At 50.8% G+C, this 17,476-nt stretch overlaps 9 protein-coding genes across 9 annotated transcripts; 5 read left to right on the forward strand and 4 right to left on the reverse strand.

Annotated features, from left to right (window-relative positions):
• Positions 1-172: 172 nt before the first annotated feature.
• Positions 173-1,418, forward strand: EJ05DRAFT_10184 (HIT-like protein). Its single transcript, XM_033738942.1, has 2 exons — positions 173-519; positions 565-1,418. Exons 1-2 carry the CDS (start codon positions 411-413, stop codon positions 1,332-1,334), a joined length of 879 nt encoding a protein of 292 aa, XP_033605161.1. The 5' UTR covers positions 173-410; the 3' UTR covers positions 1,335-1,418.
• A 537-nt stretch (positions 1,419-1,955) lies between these two features.
• EJ05DRAFT_10242 (uncharacterized protein) lies at positions 1,956-3,602 on the forward strand. The gene is made up of 4 exons (XM_033738946.1): positions 1,956-2,187; positions 2,294-2,394; positions 2,609-3,310; positions 3,413-3,602. Coding segments are annotated over exons 1-4 (888 nt in total). The 5' UTR covers positions 1,956-2,185; the 3' UTR covers positions 3,496-3,602.
• A 32-nt stretch (positions 3,603-3,634) lies between these two features.
• Positions 3,635-4,656, reverse strand: EJ05DRAFT_481610 (uncharacterized protein; the record flags this gene model as incomplete). The annotated part of the gene is made up of 2 exons (XM_033745088.1): positions 3,635-3,801; positions 3,918-4,656. 2 exons carry the CDS (start codon positions 4,654-4,656, stop codon positions 3,635-3,637), a joined length of 906 nt encoding a protein of 301 aa, XP_033605163.1.
• Positions 4,657-5,265: 609 nt separating this feature from the next.
• On the reverse strand, positions 5,266-7,018 carry EJ05DRAFT_10330 (uncharacterized protein). The gene is made up of 2 exons (XM_033738955.1): positions 6,525-7,018; positions 5,266-6,473 (listed from the first exon to the last, which is right to left on the reverse strand). Exons 1-2 carry the CDS (start codon positions 6,857-6,859, stop codon positions 5,480-5,482), a joined length of 1,329 nt encoding a protein of 442 aa, XP_033605164.1. The 5' UTR covers positions 6,860-7,018; the 3' UTR covers positions 5,266-5,479.
• A 1,241-nt stretch (positions 7,019-8,259) lies between these two features.
• EJ05DRAFT_495579 (uncharacterized protein) lies at positions 8,260-9,203 on the forward strand (the record flags this gene model as incomplete). The annotated part of the gene is made up of 2 exons (XM_033746267.1): positions 8,260-8,303; positions 8,357-9,203. The coding sequence occupies 2 exons, from the start codon at positions 8,260-8,262 to the stop codon at positions 9,201-9,203; spliced, it is 891 nt and encodes a 296-aa protein (XP_033605165.1).
• Positions 9,204-9,339: 136 nt separating this feature from the next.
• EJ05DRAFT_10440 (PLP-dependent transferase) lies at positions 9,340-10,949 on the reverse strand. Its single transcript, XM_033738960.1, has 3 exons — positions 10,619-10,949; positions 9,588-10,508; positions 9,340-9,529 (listed from the first exon to the last, which is right to left on the reverse strand). The coding sequence occupies exons 1-3, from the start codon at positions 10,866-10,868 to the stop codon at positions 9,477-9,479; spliced, it is 1,224 nt and encodes a 407-aa protein (XP_033605166.1). The 5' UTR covers positions 10,869-10,949; the 3' UTR covers positions 9,340-9,476.
• A 251-nt stretch (positions 10,950-11,200) lies between these two features.
• EJ05DRAFT_459493 (HET-domain-containing protein) lies at positions 11,201-13,396 on the forward strand (the record flags this gene model as incomplete). The annotated part of the gene is made up of 3 exons (XM_033742578.1): positions 11,201-11,916; positions 11,995-12,091; positions 12,980-13,396. Coding segments are annotated over exons 1-3 (744 nt in total), but the record flags the coding sequence as incomplete, so codon positions are not given.
• Positions 13,397-15,031: 1,635 nt separating this feature from the next.
• Positions 15,032-16,380, reverse strand: EJ05DRAFT_534213 (uncharacterized protein; the record flags this gene model as incomplete). The annotated part of the gene is made up of 2 exons (XM_033749175.1): positions 15,032-16,110; positions 16,195-16,380. 2 exons carry the CDS (start codon positions 16,378-16,380, stop codon positions 15,187-15,189), a joined length of 1,110 nt encoding a protein of 369 aa, XP_033605168.1. The 3' UTR covers positions 15,032-15,186.
• Positions 16,381-16,582: 202 nt separating this feature from the next.
• Positions 16,583-17,464, forward strand: EJ05DRAFT_10505 (ribosomal protein L22e). The gene is made up of 3 exons (XM_033738969.1): positions 16,583-16,826; positions 16,919-17,166; positions 17,221-17,464. Exons 1-3 carry the CDS (start codon positions 16,815-16,817, stop codon positions 17,345-17,347), a joined length of 387 nt encoding a protein of 128 aa, XP_033605169.1. The 5' UTR covers positions 16,583-16,814; the 3' UTR covers positions 17,348-17,464.
• Positions 17,465-17,476: the final 12 nt, after the last annotated feature.

Here is a 17,476-nt window from a genome sequence, read left to right on the forward strand (position 1 = left end):
AGGCCTTCATCCACACAGCCTTAGAGTAATCACCTTCGATCCTGCTGGCCGTAGCTCTGGAGTTCGAACTCGAATGGTTCATAGTCGAGAATTCATCCCAAGCTTTTACTGAATCTACCAAGTCGAGCACCACGGCGTGTGGAGACTCATGATAGCGCTAAGGCAAGCTCAGAACGTAGCAGACTGATGCATGCCCCGAGTTTTTCAGGCTTCAATCCAATGTTAAAGATCTAGAGAATGTCAATGCAGGAGGAACTCGAGATGCTGAAGCGAGAAGTTGACAGCGCGGGAAAGGCGTCCGACTCCCGGGGAACCGGAAGCCCCACTGTGGACACCTCAGCCCTACGAGAGACAAGACGCTGCAACCTCATCATCATGCCAGGCATATTCATCCGAAAACTTCCGCAATAATGGCCGGAAGCCTCACAGATCCGATCGCAGCTGACGAAATGGCTGGCACCGAGGTTCCTGCTGAGCTATCTCCGAACACAAACAACAAACGTTCAATTTCGAATGCTTGTACGCAGCCCACTGGCGCAAAGATACACTGCTAAGTACTGGCAGTTGCGGAACTGATGGCACCCAAGGCAAAACAAGCCAAACCTAGCCCAGGAAATCAGGGATCTCAACGAAAAACTCAAACCTCGAAGATATTTTCCCGTCGGGATGGCCTTGGGGCATATATAGAAAGCCCAGACACCTTTCCTCCATCGCGTGTCGTCTACTACAATGAAGAAGTCGTCTGTATCAACGATCTCTATCCAAAAGCAACCGTCCATCTGCTCATACTACCGCGCGACCCGAAATTTCAGATGGTCCATCCGATAGTTGCTCTTGAAAACCCGGGCCTGCGAGCTACACTCAAGAAAGAGGTCGCACGTGCAAAGGAGCTAGTAGCTTCAGAGCTGAAGCGCAAGTATGGACGTGATTCAGCCACGTCGAAAGCATACAATGATGCTGTGGATGCATCGTTGGACGCCGATGATCCACCCTCGCCGTCGACTTTTCCATCCGGTCGTGACTGGTCGCAGGATGTCAAAGATGGCATCCACGCGCATCCGTCCATGAACCATTTGCACGTACATGTACTTTCTCGAGACATGCATTCCGAATGTTTGAAACATAGGAAGCACTACAACAGCTTCAACACAGATTTCTTAGTTTCCGTGGACGCTTTCCCTTTGAATGAAGATGATGAACGGAAGAAAATGCAGGACGAAAAGTACTTGAGGAACGACTTAATTTGCTGGCGATGTGGTCGAAACTTTAAGGAGAAGTTTGCCAAATTGAAAGAGCATCTTGAGGATGAGTGGATGGCATGGAAGCAAGAATGACGATTCAAAGCAGCATGGATCGTTGGAATAAACAGAATCGCGTTCACCAGCGCAGAAGCTGTTTCACAGAGTTGCATCGGAGCGGGACGAGAATATCCCTCAAGCAAAGGAGCTTCCCAATGCCTCGCTCTAAGGAGAAAGATGACGAGCATCCCTGAGGTGAGTACGTAGTTTTGTCGTAATACTCAATGCGGTTGAGAGTCTATCAACACTTTGAAAGACTTTATCGCAGCGATGTAGACGCATATACAATAAGAGTTCAGGGCGACATGCATTACGATGAGGCTTGAGTAGTGGTTACAACCACACCTGTTGCCAAGGGGAACCACGGTCCGATCTTGCCGCATCCCGGCGTGCATATTAAAATAAAATGGCCTGACTTACCACGAACCTCTAGGTCAATACATGTCGAATTCCACAGCCAGACAGACAATCAAAGTCAGAAAGTGTACATCATTCCCAAATTCGAGCAATCTACTTTACAGAACGTCCCTTATAGATGTTATTACAGTTGGACATCAAGATCAGGAGACAGCTTCAAGATGTCTGCAAATGAGCTCATCTGAAATGTCTCGCCATCGCAACAAAGCATGATAGACGAGCCCAATAGCTGCAAGCCCCTCTCCCCTATCCGAGGGACGCGAACGACATACGCACACATACGATAATTACACCTCTAGTCAGACTATAGAACACCTCAAATCTTGCATTTGTCTCACTACCAGTAATACCAACACAATCGACTAGACGAATATACAAGGTGTCAATTCCTTAGCGCACCAGTGAAACGCATGTAGGCCTCAGCCTCGTGACGGCCGCATCGTTTTGGCCCGACATAGCCCCTCAGAAGCATGTAAGCTTACGTATGTGCCGTTCTGGTATAGGCTCTCCAACTTAGATAGCGCATAGTGTAAGCCCAGTGTCGACCCATTCCTCCACTTCCACCCAACCAAAGCCAGGTCAATCGGAATCCCGCATCCTACAGGTCCTCCATTTTCAAGTAAACCGGGAAATAACTACTCTGCCACATATTCGGTGCGAAGTAGGGTCCACACTGCAGGTATGCGTGGAAGCCTGTAATACACGCTTTTTTTCCTTTTGGGGTCTAGCAGATCATGGGTGTGGCTGTGGTTTGTGTATGCTGACGCTGATGTCTTCTGTATACATATACACATCCGCTGCGACTTCCTAGTCTCACAGTTTTTTAGACTTCTCTCTGTTTTTTATTTGTGTCTTGCGAGTATATTCTTGGATTTGCTTGTAACTACAGACAGCATATGACATCTTCAGTCGACACGGGAATCAATTCAGTCATCGCCAGCTATCGTATTCACACTCCGCAGCGCCCCGAATACGCATCTCCGACACCTTCCGCAGTGTGATACCGCATCGCATCACATCGTATCAGCATACGAAGTTCGCATCCGGATCTTGCCCAGCAGTTCCTCTCGGCCAGAACATCAAAAACAAACACACAAGTACTCTTGTGATTAATCCTCCTCTTGGACCAAATCACACACACACACCCCGTGGGTCACGCTCACTCCAGAAACCCGCCATCATTCCGCAACTCTCCTGTATCTGTAACATCTCATCGCCTCGCTCCACCACCCACCCAACTCTGTTCTCTTCGCAACATAACATGCCGCCCCTCGCCCTCGCCCTCGCAGCTATCCTGAGCGACTACCACCACCACAACCACTACAACCACCACAACGACCATCCACCACACCAACCCGCAACAGCAAACCCATGGCCATCCCACCCTCCACACAGCACACACCTCCCCGCCGCGCCATGGGCGCTAGTACATTTAAATCTCTTCCTGGCGTTGTGGGTAGTGTATCTAGGTGCGTGGCTGGCGTGGTTGTATTGGAGGGGGTTGTTGAAGGGAGTGGGGGATGTGCTCGGGCTTGAAGTGTTGGGAGGGACGGCGAACAGGTTTTCGAGGAGTAGAGGCGAACGAGGGGAGATAGGTATGAAGGCTGTGTTAGCGCAGAAGCGAGGATGATAGATAGGGTGGGAATGTTTTTGATTTGATTTGATATGTTCTGATGTTGATGCTGGATGTGTTCTAGCATACGCCGCCAACGCCGTCGCTGAAGATCAAGATGAATCTGGAGATGAGGATGTTGAAGAAGAAGATGAAGCTGCTCTGTAAAAGTGCATGCCGGGACGCAAAGTCGTCGAGAGCATCACTCATTCGTCAGCCCACCTATGCTTCCGTTCCGTCCGAGCATGCCACTGAACCGTCTGCTCAACCCGTGAGCCTTCCTCTACCATCTATCAAGGTAACAAGCTCAGTCCTGATACTCCTCGATGCGCCACTCCTCCGCCCCATCGCCAACCACAAACGAGTACGTCTCAAACTCGATCATCTCATACAAGTCACGCCCCGCACGGCGCGCCTTGGCATGCCACGGCCCGCGTCCACCGAGTCGCGCGTCCTCGCGATTACGCCAGAGACCTGTGCACCTGTTAGAACATACACACACAGATCCACATCTACATCTCTCTCCTGCCCGACACTCCCATCCGCCAGTCGACTGAGGACAACAAAGAAACAATGCGGCAAAAACTCACAAGTCGCAAGATTCCGCCTCTCCGCATCCGGCTTCCCAAACCAATACTTCAGCAACCCACCACTCCTTGTCGCCTCCCGATGACTCATCGCATCGACCTCGTACAAGAAATCCTCGTCCACGACCTCACGCAGCCGCGACCGAAACACCACGAGATAGAACGCTTGCGTCGTCCACACGTGGCCTGCTGGGGTAGCATCAGCACAGAGACGGCGCAGCGTGGCGAGAACGTCGTGGAAGTTGAGAGAGGCGCCGTAGGGTGCGGTGGCGTAGTCTGGGCGGGTGGGACGGAGGGTGGTGAGGGCGCGGGCGAAGAGGGCGCATTGGAGGTCTAGGGTGCGGAGGTCGAGGAGGTGGAGGGGGTGGTTGTAGGGGGAGGAGATGAGGTAGGGGGAGAGGGGTGTTGAGGGGGTGGAGGGGGTGAGTTGGATGGAGGCGGCGGCGTCGAAGCGGAGTGGGTCGAAGGCGGTGGGCGCGGCGGAGTGGTGGAGGACGTGGTAGGGGGAGGGGAGGAGGTTGGTGTTGGTGGTGGTGTTGGTGATGTCGGTGTCGGTGTTGATGAAGTCGTCGTCGGGGTCCAAGGCTGGATGGGTGTCCGAGTCCTGGATGGACGAGTCGGTGAGTAAATCGGTGTGTATGGATATGTCTGATGAGGTGATTGGGGGTGCCTGTTTGATAGGAGTCTTGATATCAAATACTGGCAACGTGTCTGCATCGTCGAATTCGAGTGTCGGGGCCATGATGAAGGATATGAGTATGATAAGTAAGAAGCTTCTAAAGTTGTAGGAAGAAAGCCAAAGAAGGAAGCTTTATACTAAGTATTATGTAGAAGTAGTACAGCTGTTAACAGAACAGCAGAAGTACTTGTGTACGTCCATACACGAGTGAATGCCGACGGGCGATTACGTTAGGCCCTTGTTGTAGCACGCCATTCTCACCGACTATGTTGATGCCATCAAGCACTATCATTACTGATAAGCACAAATGCCCATTTGCAGATGGGTAGGAGTTAGCCATGCTAATATGATGAACCAGAGCTGTCGTATCATCACTTGTGCGCGGTCGTGACCTCGAGAGCCAAGTCCTAGTACCACGAAGAGTTCACCTAGTATGTGTAAGGAGCCTAAGAGAAGCATCCATGTGTAGATGAATCTTCAACCGTGCAACAGTCTAATAGAAGAGAACATGGATTCGTGGCGAGTATGGCGCCATTTGCCGACTTTCTTTCGTCACGGGGAAAATCTGACGGAAAGTAGAGGATCATGCTGGCACTTGAAACAGAACGGCTGTTTGGAGGTCGAAGCTTCGACGACGCTTGCTTTGTCAGCGTTGACTACATGAAGTATCCATCGGATGATCTTGGAGGCTGGCGATCGGCGAAGGGATCAGGCATCAAGGCCACACGCAAAGTTCGCAGAACAATCTATATGATTCCTCACGTCTATATACTCACTGGGTATGATCACGTCTAAGCTCTCCTCGAACGCCAGAAGATAAGAATGGTATCGATGGAATGCGGCCCAAAAAAAGAAATCTATTTAATGCACTCAGGCAGTCATGTTCTCATGCCGACCAATCTCTTGTCGCAGCTCCCTTGAGATCATCGACGTTGAGGTAATCAACACGCTCCTTGATAAGCACGTCCCAGATATGATTGCGATAACCTACAGGCCAAGTCGGTGTGTCCCAGTACCTGACCTTGAGCCCGCGTCGTTGTGCGCCTTGGACTTGTCCTCGAATGATGTTCATCTGCTTGGCGGAGAGCTGTCCGCCCCAGAGGATGCCCATGGCAGATCCAAAAGAGACACTTGCATAGTACGAGTTCGATTCGTCAAAGTCCGTGCCCTCAGAAACTCCATTGTGTCCTTGTCCGCGAGCTTCGAGTCTTGTTGCTGCCTCGTCAGGAGTCTCGTAGAAGGACTCGAGAGGTGCATCAAAGAAGATGTCGCGCGTAGAATTGGCCACAACCAGATCGAATGGCGCATTCCCTGTGGCTACCACTGTGATTGCTCTCTCGTGCTTGACGCTGCCATCCCAGTACGAGAGATAGCCTTTTGATCGTAGAGGCTCCAGCTGTGAGTAGACATGTGGCCAGATATCGGCACCGTTGTTCTTGAAATCGACCAATAGAACCAGGGTCTGGTCAGGATCTGCATCGAAAACGCCCTGATGCGTTGCATTTGCGAATTCAGTGGTAGGATTTTGACGATCGAGAATGTCCAGCAGAGGATCAACGTACAAACTGCGAAAGGTGCGCTTCTTCGTCAGTGAGGCAGTGTTGTGGCCAACGAACAGCTCATTGTCAAACAGCCATACATCGGCTTCAACGCCTGTGCAGCCATAATGAAGGGCCTGGAATAGCGGCACGCGACGCCAGTAGTCGTTGTGGGAGTGACATGGAATCGGAAGCACGTTCTGTGTGAAGTCCGTCGGATACTCGGCCAGGCCCTCCCCGATATGGCCCGGCCGTCCATAGTCGGGAAGAAAGTCGTCGAACTCGTACTCGAACAAAGCCGAGCCGAATCCCAAGGCCACTTCAATCATATGTATAAGGCCCCTATGCAAACGTCAGTACAGTAACAAGCGTGGCCATAGATTTAATACTGACAGGGTCATCAGGACCAAGACCGGTATGCCTATGCAGATACGTCTACACCACACGCATTTCCGTGAAGCTTTTGGCCGGTCTGATTCACTGAGCGCTATGCGCTTTGGGCGTCGAAAACGCTGACGAAGTGTCATGATGAACCGCGAGCACCTGTTAGTGGGAGTTGGAGCAGTGTCATAGGGTCCATGCTCCTCGTCGGATGCTGAAGTCTGGTCGAGAAGCGGAAATTCGGTATCGTCACGGTCGTCTTTGTATGGGCTGAATGTAGGAACTGGTGATGCAGAAGGACTGACGAGCGTTGCGAGCGAGTCGGTACGAGAAGGTCTGCTAGCCATGATGTCTACCGGAACAGGATCGGGAAAAACTCGGAGATATGTCCGATGTCGAATGTGGCCAGATCAGGGGGTCGAAGGGTATATATACGGACAAATAGAGCTACAGGAAATGATAGGATGTCTGAACAGGGCAGATAGGTGAGGCAAAGAAAAGATAGTGGATAAAAGGGTCAGTTCAGTTCAGTTCTGTTCTGTTCTGTTTGGTTGATATCGTCGTCGCTCTATGCCAAGCTCTTTCCTGAAGCGGACCGCGGTGGCTTGACGGGCGGAGCCTTCCAATCGATAAGAAATGAACGACGCAGGGCCTGCCCAGTGCCGATGCTAAGAGATGGGGTGGAATATGAGGACGGTAAGGAAGTATGCAGAACGAGGTGGAGGAGCAATATCAAATTACTTTTATGCAAGGGACGGAGGGAGAGAAAAGAAGATTGTTGGGAGGGATGGGACGCGGCACGAAGTATAATACAAAGCAGGGAGAAGGCTGCAGCCGCTGCACACTGCTCACTACACACTGCACACTGCACACTGCTGCAGGGCAGCATACTACAACCAACTTTAGCACAGACTACATACATGAATAGTAAGTGACACTGTTCAGCGACAGGGCAGTGGGTATCTGGACGTCTGGCCCCAAGCGGCGCTGCGTCTCAACCAGTCTTTTACGGGCGTGTTGGTGCCAAAGCGTCCTGTATGTTGCCTCCTTCAGCTTAGCTAAGAAGCCGGCTGTTAAGGCACGCGGGCCAGGGACCAGGCGAGCGCGAGCTACTAAAGTAGGTTTAGATGGCGCATTCACCTGCTTCAGGCAGGGTAGTGATATATCCCGTTGTTTAGTTCTGCTCTAATGACATTCCGCTCAGCCATCTGTAGATCTGTCGTTAACAGAAATATGTACTCGTTGTCGTTGTCGCTGTATGCTTGGCCAGTCTATTACAAGCTGCAAGCAGGGCCAGTCATGCCTCCACGCCCGCCTCCACTCTGTTGACTGCTTTGTCGCCCCACTAAGGCAGCAGACAGACAGCACGTTTCATGTCCCCGTGTCTTGACTACCGCAACTACGGGCCTCGGGCGTCTGTCAGCTGCTGCATTTCCATCTCACATGCCTGAGGGAGTTATGGTTCAACACGCTGAGTAGGTAATCATCTGTGTGCACTTATTCAGTAGTATGTCAACAGTGTGATGTGAATGTGATGCATGGGCATTGGGCGGCGCGTCTGTTGCTTTTGCTTCTTCCGCCCACGTGTTACGTGGGCACGCGGCTGCATCGTGCCTGGACTGGCGCAGTTCATGATGACATATACGCAACAGCACCCACTTACCGCTAAAAAAAGTCTCGACCTCATGCCAGTAACTATTACGCGCGACAGAAGTTACTGCTACTGCTGCACACCCACTACGTGACGATGCCACACAAACACACAAGGGCCAAGAAGGCTGACAACTCCATGTATGTTTCATTCTATCTGCTCTGCCATCCACTGCTCACCTCTTTCCCCACAGCTATGATCTGCCTCCAAACGTCGTTGCCAAGCCTCTTCCCACAAACAAATCTGCCGCGAAACTAAGTGATAATTTCAACTCAAAGAGGCGGAAAGGAAAGAAAAGCTCTGCGCCCACATCCGACTATGGCCACGATGACACGCCTAAAGCTTTTGCCCGATTAATGTCATACAAGAATGGAAAGGCCCCACGAAACGGCCTGGACGATGGTGCTCCTGCCAAAGCTCAAAAACGGAAACGTGACGCTGAAATCGATGAGAAGCCTGCTATACCAAAGATGCTCCCCGGAGAGCGCATGTCAGAATATTCCGCGAGGGTCGACCAAGCCCTGCCAATATCAGGCCTTGTTAGCAAAGGCAAAAAACTGCCTGGAGTGAAGGAGCACCTGACCAAGCACGACAAGAGACTGCGGAGGATCCAAGCTGTGTGGCGCAAAGAGGAGGCTGAGATCAAGGAAAAGGAAGAGGAGGAGCTTGAGCAGCTAGAGGAAGAGGAGGAAAATCTGAAAGCACTGCTAGCAGAGAACAAGATCGAGCTACCACAAAGCAAGCGAGGCAAGAGGCGAAAAATGGTCGGAGAGCAGGACGACGGAGACGATGATCCCTGGGCCGCTCTCAAGGACAAGAGAGAGAAGCCGAAAGGTCTCCACGATGTCGTGCAGGCTCCACCTGAGTTCTCCGCCGTTCCGAAGGAGAAGTTCAAGGTCCGCAATGGGGCAAAGGTACACGTAGACGACGTCCCGAACGCCGCAGGCAGTCTCAGACGGAGAGAGGAGCTAGGAGAGGCTCGAAAGGACATTATTGCAAATTACAGAGCCATGATGCGGAACCGTGGAAAACCCTCATGATATGTCACCAGAATTCGCCTACACGCGCGATAAACTTCGATCAACGGGTCAATTCACGGGTGTTTGTCTAAGCTTTCTCTACTTCTGCACTAGAGATAGTACCCGAGCAGAAAAGCTTGGTTCCACCAAACACGGCGGCGGCACAGCGGCATCGACAAGGCATACACTCCATTGTTGAGGACGTCCTTGTTTTGCGCGACTTAATCTATACCTAGCATGCAAGACGCGCGGCCAAGGGCCTACCAAGACGGCCAGTCTATAGAAAGCACGGGCCTACGCCTTGAGAACCTCACCCAGAACCTTCAGAAGACCCTGAACCTCCTCCACTACACGGGTACTCAGTCAGCAAACACAGGAGGCCCAATTTCGAACCAGAAGACTTACAAGTGTTATAATGCACCAGACTTATTCTCACTGCCCCATCATCTCCCTTGCCCCACAGACCCTCCACCAAGCGATGCGTATACATATGCCCCCACCGAAACCCATACGCACTCCTCTTCTCTACCTCCAGCACAACATCCTCGCTCTTCCACCCCTCCACCCAAAAGCTAATGACCGGTACCCGCAGCTCTTTATCCGCCACTGGCTGGCCCACGATCTGCACTCTCTTATCCTTCTCCAAAAATTCTATGATTGGCTTCGTCAATTCTTCCTCGTGTGCAGCTATCGCATCCCACGTCTCCTTGGCTGGACTCAGATACGAGACGATGTGTGGTATGCTAGCTACCAGCTCGTATGAGCTGCCTGCGTGCCCAAGCTTGGTGTCAAGCGATTGTGTTTCTGGTGCACCTTTGAAGTAGTGCCCTTGGGATGTCATGTATTTCTGCGCCGCGCTGCTCGCGTACAACATGGAGATATGTGGCCCATATACTTTGTACCATGAAAAACAATAAAAGTCCACGCCCAGCGCCTTAACATCCACGGCTCGATGCGGCGCATACGCCACGCCATCGACACAGAACAGCGCACCCGGCGCATGCGTTTTGATTGTCTTGCTCAGGGCAGCAATGTCGTGGATGCTGCCCAGGATGTTACTCGTATGCGTGCACGCAACAAATTTCGTTCTGGGCGTGAGGAGCGGAATCAGGTTATCGGGGGCGTGTACCGGGTTGTACTTGGACGTGTCGTACGAGCCTTTCCACCATACAATGCTTAGCTTGAGGAGTGCTGCCATGCGCACCCAGGCGCCGATGTTTGCCTCGTGGTCGAGCAGCGACAGGATGATCTCGTCGCCGGGCGAGAAGAACGAGTACAGCGATGTGGCGAGGTTGGCGAAGAGCTGGGTTGTCGCGCCGCCGAGCACTACATACCGTCAAATCAAGTTTCATCCGCGATGTCCCGGGCATGCTGAGCATGGCTTTTGGGCATTGTGTATATGAATGTGTCACGTGTGTGTGTATGTATATACGTACCGACTTCGTTGACATCTGCATTGATATACCCTGCTGCCGCGGCGTAGCCCTCGTTGTACTGACGGGTGCTTGTTGCTGAGACTGGGTATGTAGCGCCTAGCTGCACGTTCGTCGAGAGGAGATATGTGTGGATTGAGTCGGCCACGCTGGAGAGGGTTTGTGTGCCGCCGGCGTTGTCCATGTAGACTTGTTGCTGCGCGAGTGCGGGGAAGGCTTTACGCGCTGTTGCGACGTCGAATTTGGATGCCATGGTGTGTGTGTTCGTGATGATGAGATGGACAGTGGGGTTTTTTTATGGTGGTGTTTTGCGTTATGTTGTTGTTTTGTTCTATGCAGAAGATGGAAATCCAATTGTGTTCTCTATATTTGATAATTATCGTCGAATGTTTATGTCTCCGGTGCTTCACAGGCTGTTATATATGGCGTGCGACTAGCCCGTAGCATGCCGCTATTTGTTTGACGCCTGCCATGATGTTACGTAGACGGAGCTGGGATATACACCGAGGAGGTGGGGGTTGGTGGGGAAGTTGGACCTCTTTGAACATCCGATGGATCAACCATCATCATATGTACACTATATATGACATCCCATGTTGACCATGCATAGCTTCCTCATACGTACAACAGAGTCATGTCAAGAGATTAAACTGACGGAACGAGCAGTTCATCCTTGCACGCTCAATTAGGTGTCTATCGATCTGGTTTCGATATCTGGAGCCGTCTCTTCCACACTTGCTTTGTCTATTTCCATTATGTGAGAGAATCACGAGGACAGCCAACCTCGTTCTGTGCAGAGCGATCAAGATCTCCTATCAGCACCTTGGAGAATGTGGACCCCCTTAGCCACATCTACACATCGATGTGGTCGCACAACACAGATATTGGTCGCTGTGAGCATGGTATTAACCCTTCCCCGCCTATTCAGCCGAGTTAGGCTGCTCTTATCCAGCAGAGCAGTCTTACGGCTCGCATATAAGTCGCGACGGTCACACCGAACCACTCTACAGAGCAAAACGAAGCCATGTCGTCCTGCCTTTCCTGACTCCCCAAAACAGCGTGTCACCAACCATGTGGCTCATCGAGGTTGCCAGCGGCTCGCTCAGGGAGTTCATCGAAAAGCCACCCCCATACGCCATCCTCTCGCACCGCTGGGGCCGCTCCGAGGACGAGGTGCAGTTCAAAGACCTGATAGACGGCCGTCGGGCAGTCTGGTCGATGCCTGGATATCACAAGATACGGCAGACGTGCAAGCGTGCTCGAGAGCATGGATTGGGATATGTGTGGATTGATACGTGCTGGTAAGGATCGAGACTGTCCTACTCTCCCCATCATATGGGAGATATGGTGAGGCATAGATCTGATTGAAGTTTGGGTAGTATCGACAAGTCGAGTAGTGCGGAGTTATCAGAAAGTATTAATTCGATGTTTGAGTATTACCGTGCGGCTGTGGTGTGTTTTGTATATTTGAATGATGTCGATGGGCCGCGGCGGTCTGGAGACGGAAGTGGACAATCGAGGGCTCGGGATAGCGTAGCAGCTGTTGAGAGTCACGAATCAGATCGAGAAACAGGGTCCGGATCAGAGCACGGATCAGAGCATGACTCTGAATCTGTGCCAGAGGAGAGGTCAGCAGACGAACCTAGAGATGGAATCGAGGATGGCTCAGATGAGGAGTCAGGAGGCCATTTAAAGGTCAAAACAGAGATGGGCCCAGAGGACGCTCAAGAAGGAGCTTTAGCAAATGAGCTGAATGGTGAGTCAAATGATGAACCAAATAATGCGCCAGACGAGGAGCCGGATGATGAACCAAAAGAGGAGCCAAAGAACGAGCCGGAGAAAGAACCAGAGAAAGGACCAGAGAAAGGACCAGAGAAAGGACCAGAGAAAGGACCAGAGAAAGGACCAGAGAAAGGACCAGAAAAAGGGCCAGAGAAAGGGCCAGAAAATGACCCAGAACATGAATCAGAAAATGAACCAGAAAACGAAAGCGTAGAGAAGTCAAGGAATACCGTGAAAGATACACCAGACGACCAACCGGAAGACCAACTCGAAAAGCAACCAGGAGACCAACCACAAGCCGACGTTCCAAAGACCAACGGACTCGGCACGTTGCGAGAGGATCGCATCTTGGATGCGTTGAGAAATGCGGTCAAATACGCAAAACAGGGCTCTCCGGACTTCCGAGTAAAGGAAATCTTGGGAGACTCAACACAATCTAAATCAAATGATACAACAAACGATCCACAAGGTACGAAACTGTGGAAAGTAATAGAATACCTATCAGAGAATCACCCGGGGAACGCACTACGCGATGTACTCTCTAGCTCCCCCGAGGTTAATGGAATGCCATCCAGTGTTGAGCCAGCACTCGAATCATTACCAAACCCTCCCATCCGTATATCTTCCAGCGAATGGTTCAGAAGGGCTTGGACATTGCAAGAGCTCCTAGCACCGATCCAGATCAAGTTTTACTCCAAAGACTGGACGTTCCTTGGGCCAAGAGATTCTCCTTTCATCATAACTGAGATTCACAAAGCTACGTCGATCCACCAACGGTACTTCTTGCAACAGATTTCTATTGAATCTGCAAGTATCGCAGAAAGAATGTCATGGGCAGCGAATCGAGTAGCTACCCGCCCCGAGGATGTGTCCTATTCATTGCTTGGGATCTTTGGGATAAACATGCCTTTGCTGTACGGTGAGGGTCGTCTCAGAGCATTTCAGCGTTTACAAGAAGTGATAATTGGTAATCATGATGATTACTCCGTCTTTGCGTGGGGCGAGGATGCTGGATTTTTGCATGAGGCAAACTTGTCTTATACCGACAGCAAGGGAAATGTACAAGACCCATACGCAACAGATCCTAGCCAATATGCCGGTTCTGCCCACATCATTGACGATGATATTAGCCACCACTTCGCCTGGTCTCGACCCTTCTCTGTCAACAGTAAAGGCGTCGAGCTTCAGCTCCCGTGTGCTCCATTGTTCTGGGACTATGGAGCTTTCGCGATACTACGGTGTCGTTTTAGAGGCCGTGAGAACACACACAACCTCGTCGCCATTAGGGTGCTTCTACAGAATGAGTCGAGCGAAGTTCTGCGAATTGGCACGTTGTTCTATCGTATAAGTCGTGATTTCTTGACTTCCTGCTCTCTCGACCGACGAATATGGCTACGTAGTCATGGCTACCACAAGATCATTCCAACCCTGGATGCTGCATATGCGAGACCAGCGGGTATTCTCATTCGGACTCTCCCTCGTATATGGTCCATCGAAAAGGTTGCAGATGGTGCGAATTGGGATGCAACAACGAGGATTGTCAGTCCATATCAAGGCTTGAAGGTTGACCTCTGTCTGGCGGAGATTCATTTGCGGAACAAAAAGAATTTCCAAGGGGTAGTAGTCATGTGCGGGTATATGAGCCATGGTCATAACTATCCCATGCTCTGGATCAACATACGCACTGTCAATGGCTACGAGCAATCTACAGGGTGTCGCTTCGGAGACTCTAGCGAGCGATCAATTAGAGGCTATATATGCTGCGCTGCTGGCACTGACTCAGCCTACGTAAAAGGCAAAGTTCCTCGTATAACACAGCGCAATTTCCGGAAATGTCTGCTTACCGGTGCAGACTTCTTGACACTGGAAGACCATCTGAAGAGAGCAGCTTGGTTCAAGCCCGGTGTCTTGACGCACCAACGCCATGGGCTCAAGGTTTGTGCACCTGATGTGCGTCATAAGTTCTTCGTTCACGGTCAGAACGTGATCCCATTAGACATGGAATGTATCATGGAGGAGTTCAAGAGAACCACTGAACAGACGCGTACAGTGCACCGCAGTCTTATCCATACTTTCCGTCTATACGATTCCGAAGATGATGAAAGCGCTAGCGACACAGACGCTGTACACAACGAGGCCAGCCAGGGGAAACCTGTATGCAGGTCGTCGGGGTGCCAGCCGGATTTTGTTCATCGGCACGAGTACTTCTCGACCTCGACTTTGAGTCATGTCGCGAAACACCAAGGCACAACCACGAATGTCTTTTCTGATCATACCGTGTAAAGACGTGTTCTGAAATAGCAAATGTTGGACTCAGGATGATCATGCACGTTTTGAATCCCATCATGGTGACCCATAGTATATATTCGAGGCAAACATGCCTTGAAGTACAGCAAGCTTAGCCTCTTGCTTAATGATCACGTAGCCCTGTCATAATATGAAAGCGTACATGAATTACTTGATTGCCATGCTACAGGCGTTGGGAAAAGTTTTGAGCTCGAACTAAGGATCGATTCTGAGCTACCATACGACGTCATATGCACGATGGTGAGATCATAGTGCAGTTGCTGCAAACAGCATGAAACGCAATTCAACTCAAAGAACATCGAATTCGACAACGTGGAGCCTATGGCCGCTGTATGATCAAGTTCAAGTGATATGAGAAGGCTGTTGAAAGCGGAAAATCCACCCGCTTTTTCTAACGACACTGTACATTTAGTTCTTGTTCCTATTTCTTTTCATACCATTTATGAATCGAGCAAGCTCATATTGTGCCTGGGGATTAGTTTTCAAAATATCAGGTCTTTATGCACCATTGCCATTAGTACTGCTTCGTTGATCCAAGGATCCAGGATTTTTTCGATTTGCTCAGCCCAATCGTCGTCCCAACTAACACCTTGGAGGGCAGTGAAATACTCCCAATAAGTGGGAAACCACCCTGCCTCTTCGAAATCAATCAGACTGACCTCGAAGCCTCGTGATGCATCTCGAAGCACCACCACGTTTTTTCTTTGCAGGTCGGAATGTGAGAATACAGGCCTATGGCCTGCCAATGTCTTCCCAAGATTCCTCTCATAGAAATCGGCCCTGAAACTATGTCTCCCCATTCGCGCCCAATCAAATCGTAGGCGCTTCACAAGTGCTCCGTTGAATTGCTCTTCCGAGTCGAATGGACCACAAATTTCCCGATCACGTTCCCGGCTGTAGAATAAGTAATGGTCAAACCGACTACCATCAACGCTGCCATAGAGTGGAGGAGCTGGAATATCCCGGATTAGTGTAAATAGCTCTTTCAGTTTCGTGCAAACCTCGGATTTTTCAAATTCGCTAAGGCCAGGCCAGAGTGAATCGAGGGTCTCGCCGGGCATACGCTGCATGATCAGGCACATATGGCCCGTACTTGGTATGCGATACATCGCATAGAGCTTTGGCACCTGGGAGCAGGCTTTGAGATGGTGCTCAAGAAAGAGAAGCACCTGGCCTTCTAGCTCAATTACCCCCTTTCCATGTTTGGCAATGAAGTGGGATCCGACCGCAACCACTCTATGGTGCGAGACATCGTCCCGGAATACGGTTGTTGATTCGAGGATGCTGGTTTCGCTGGGTAGTGGAGCTGGTAGTAAACCTGGGGCTTTAGCATAGGGTAATAGGACAGGTACCCAAGCCATAAGGGAACCTAAAGGTGTGTCTGCGGAGGAAAGTCCCTCGGGTCTCTATACGGAAGACTGCTTAGTAAGAGCTAAGTAAGTCCTTAGCCAATCGTAGGTCGTGGTTTACCGACTCCTACCAAAACCTACCTGCTCAGAGGCCTGCCTCCATTTCCTGATGCTTGTGGGCAGCGAGGAAAGAGAGATGCAAGAGCTCTTAGCACCGGTCCAGATCAAGTTATAGCAAAAATTGGACGTTCCTTGGGTCAAGAGGTTCTCCCTTTCATCATAACTGAGATCAGACTTCGGCATATACAATCGGATACAATCATCCATGTAGTGTCTCTCTTGTGAACTAGGTGGCCGGGAACTGCGAGCAATTTGTGGTGAAAGAGAATGGCGATATATGTTGCGCGGCTTATATCCTCGAATATTATGTTCAGGGTGAGAATGCGAAGCACTCAAGTACTCATGAGCGCGATAGTCGATGCTCATTAGTTGCGACGGAGGTTCTACTGCTAACTTCTGTACGCAACCGTTGATCTATAACTGATATATTGATTGAGGTGGTGCCTGAAGTCTGCCTTAGAGGAGTACATAATGCATGCCAAGACACTAGTCGTTTCCCTCTCGCTTGCGTCCGCACCGCGAATATCTTTCTCGAATCCACCAATTTACAGGAAAAGTTCGACCTCATCGAAAATCTCCCACAGCGCAGGATATCCACTTCTTTGCGCCCTCACTCCTTCATCAAACCCACAACCAGTACAATGGCCGCAACTGTACGTCACCCGCTATGCTGCCTGCGATAGAGTCCTCTCTTTTGTCGCACTGAGCAGTAGGCGCATGCTAACCACATATCACAATGTAGAAGAACGCCGCCGGCAAGGGCCCCGCAAAGAAGAACCAGAAGATCACCAAGAAGTTCATCATCAACGCGAGTCAGCCCGCCAACGACAAGATCTTTGACGTGTCCGCGTTCGAGAAATTCTTGCACGACCGCATCAAGGTCGATGGCCGCACTGGTAACCTTGGTGACACCATCGTAATCAGCCAGGCTGGCGATGGCAAGATTGAGGTGATTGCGCACCAAGAGTTCTCCGGTCGCTACCTCAAGTACTTGTAAGTGAAGAAAGGACTATCTATGGAGGGCGTGTGGGTTAACAAGACGACCAGGACCAAGAAGTACCTCAAGAAGCAGCAGCTCCGTGACTGGCTCCGCGTCGTCTCAACCTCCAAGGGTGTCTACGAGCTCCGCTTCTTCAATGTCGTCAACGACGAGGCTGAGGATGACGACGAGTAAACGCAACGCTTGTAACCTTTGACTGGATCACATGTATGAGCATATCAAGACTCTCAAAATCACGCCGCCAAATGAGTGAAGGGCGCGTGGGAAACCCATGAACGTAACTCTTTCAATAGATGTACGTCG

Source organism: Pseudovirgaria hyperparasitica (genome assembly GCF_010093815.1).
Source record: "Pseudovirgaria hyperparasitica strain CBS 121739 unplaced genomic scaffold EJ05scaffold_1, whole genome shotgun sequence".
NCBI classification, from domain to species: domain Eukaryota; kingdom Fungi; phylum Ascomycota; class Dothideomycetes; order Acrospermales; family Acrospermaceae; genus Pseudovirgaria; species Pseudovirgaria hyperparasitica.

What these genes read in the sequence shown, in the direction of transcription:
- EJ05DRAFT_10330 (XM_033738955.1), bottom strand. Translation starts at nt 6,859, where the DNA reads ATGGCTAGCAGACCTTCTCGTACCGACTCGCTCGCAACGCTCGTCAGT. An exon ending in GTCTTGGTCCTGATGACCCT is followed by an intron (nt 6,474 to 6,524) that starts GTCAGTATTAAA and finishes ACGTTTGCATAG; the next exon opens with GGGCCTTATACATATGATTG.
- EJ05DRAFT_10242 (XM_033738946.1), top strand. An exon ending in AAGTAGGGTCCACACTGCAG is followed by an intron (nt 2,395 to 2,608) that starts GTATGCGTGGAA and finishes AACTACAGACAG; the next exon opens with CATATGACATCTTCAGTCGA. An exon ending in AGGCGAACGAGGGGAGATAG is followed by an intron (nt 3,311 to 3,412) that starts GTATGAAGGCTG and finishes GATGTGTTCTAG; the next exon opens with CATACGCCGCCAACGCCGTC.
- EJ05DRAFT_10184 (XM_033738942.1), top strand. Translation starts at nt 411, where the DNA reads ATGGCCGGAAGCCTCACAGATCCGATCGCAGCTGACGAAATGGCTGGC. An exon ending in ACGTTCAATTTCGAATGCTT is followed by an intron (nt 520 to 564) that starts GTACGCAGCCCA and finishes AAGTACTGGCAG; the next exon opens with TTGCGGAACTGATGGCACCC.
- EJ05DRAFT_10440 (XM_033738960.1), bottom strand. Translation starts at nt 10,868, where the DNA reads ATGGCATCCAAATTCGACGTCGCAACAGCGCGTAAAGCCTTCCCCGCA. An exon ending in TGCAGATGTCAACGAAGTCG is followed by an intron (nt 10,509 to 10,618) that starts GTACGTATATAC and finishes GACGGTATGTAG; the next exon opens with TGCTCGGCGGCGCGACAACC. An exon ending in TCTGGTGCATTATAACACTT is followed by an intron (nt 9,530 to 9,587) that starts GTAAGTCTTCTG and finishes GTACCCGTGTAG; the next exon opens with TGGAGGAGGTTCAGGGTCTT.
- EJ05DRAFT_10505 (XM_033738969.1), top strand. An exon ending in GGTCGCTACCTCAAGTACTT is followed by an intron (nt 17,167 to 17,220) that starts GTAAGTGAAGAA and finishes CAAGACGACCAG; the next exon opens with GACCAAGAAGTACCTCAAGA.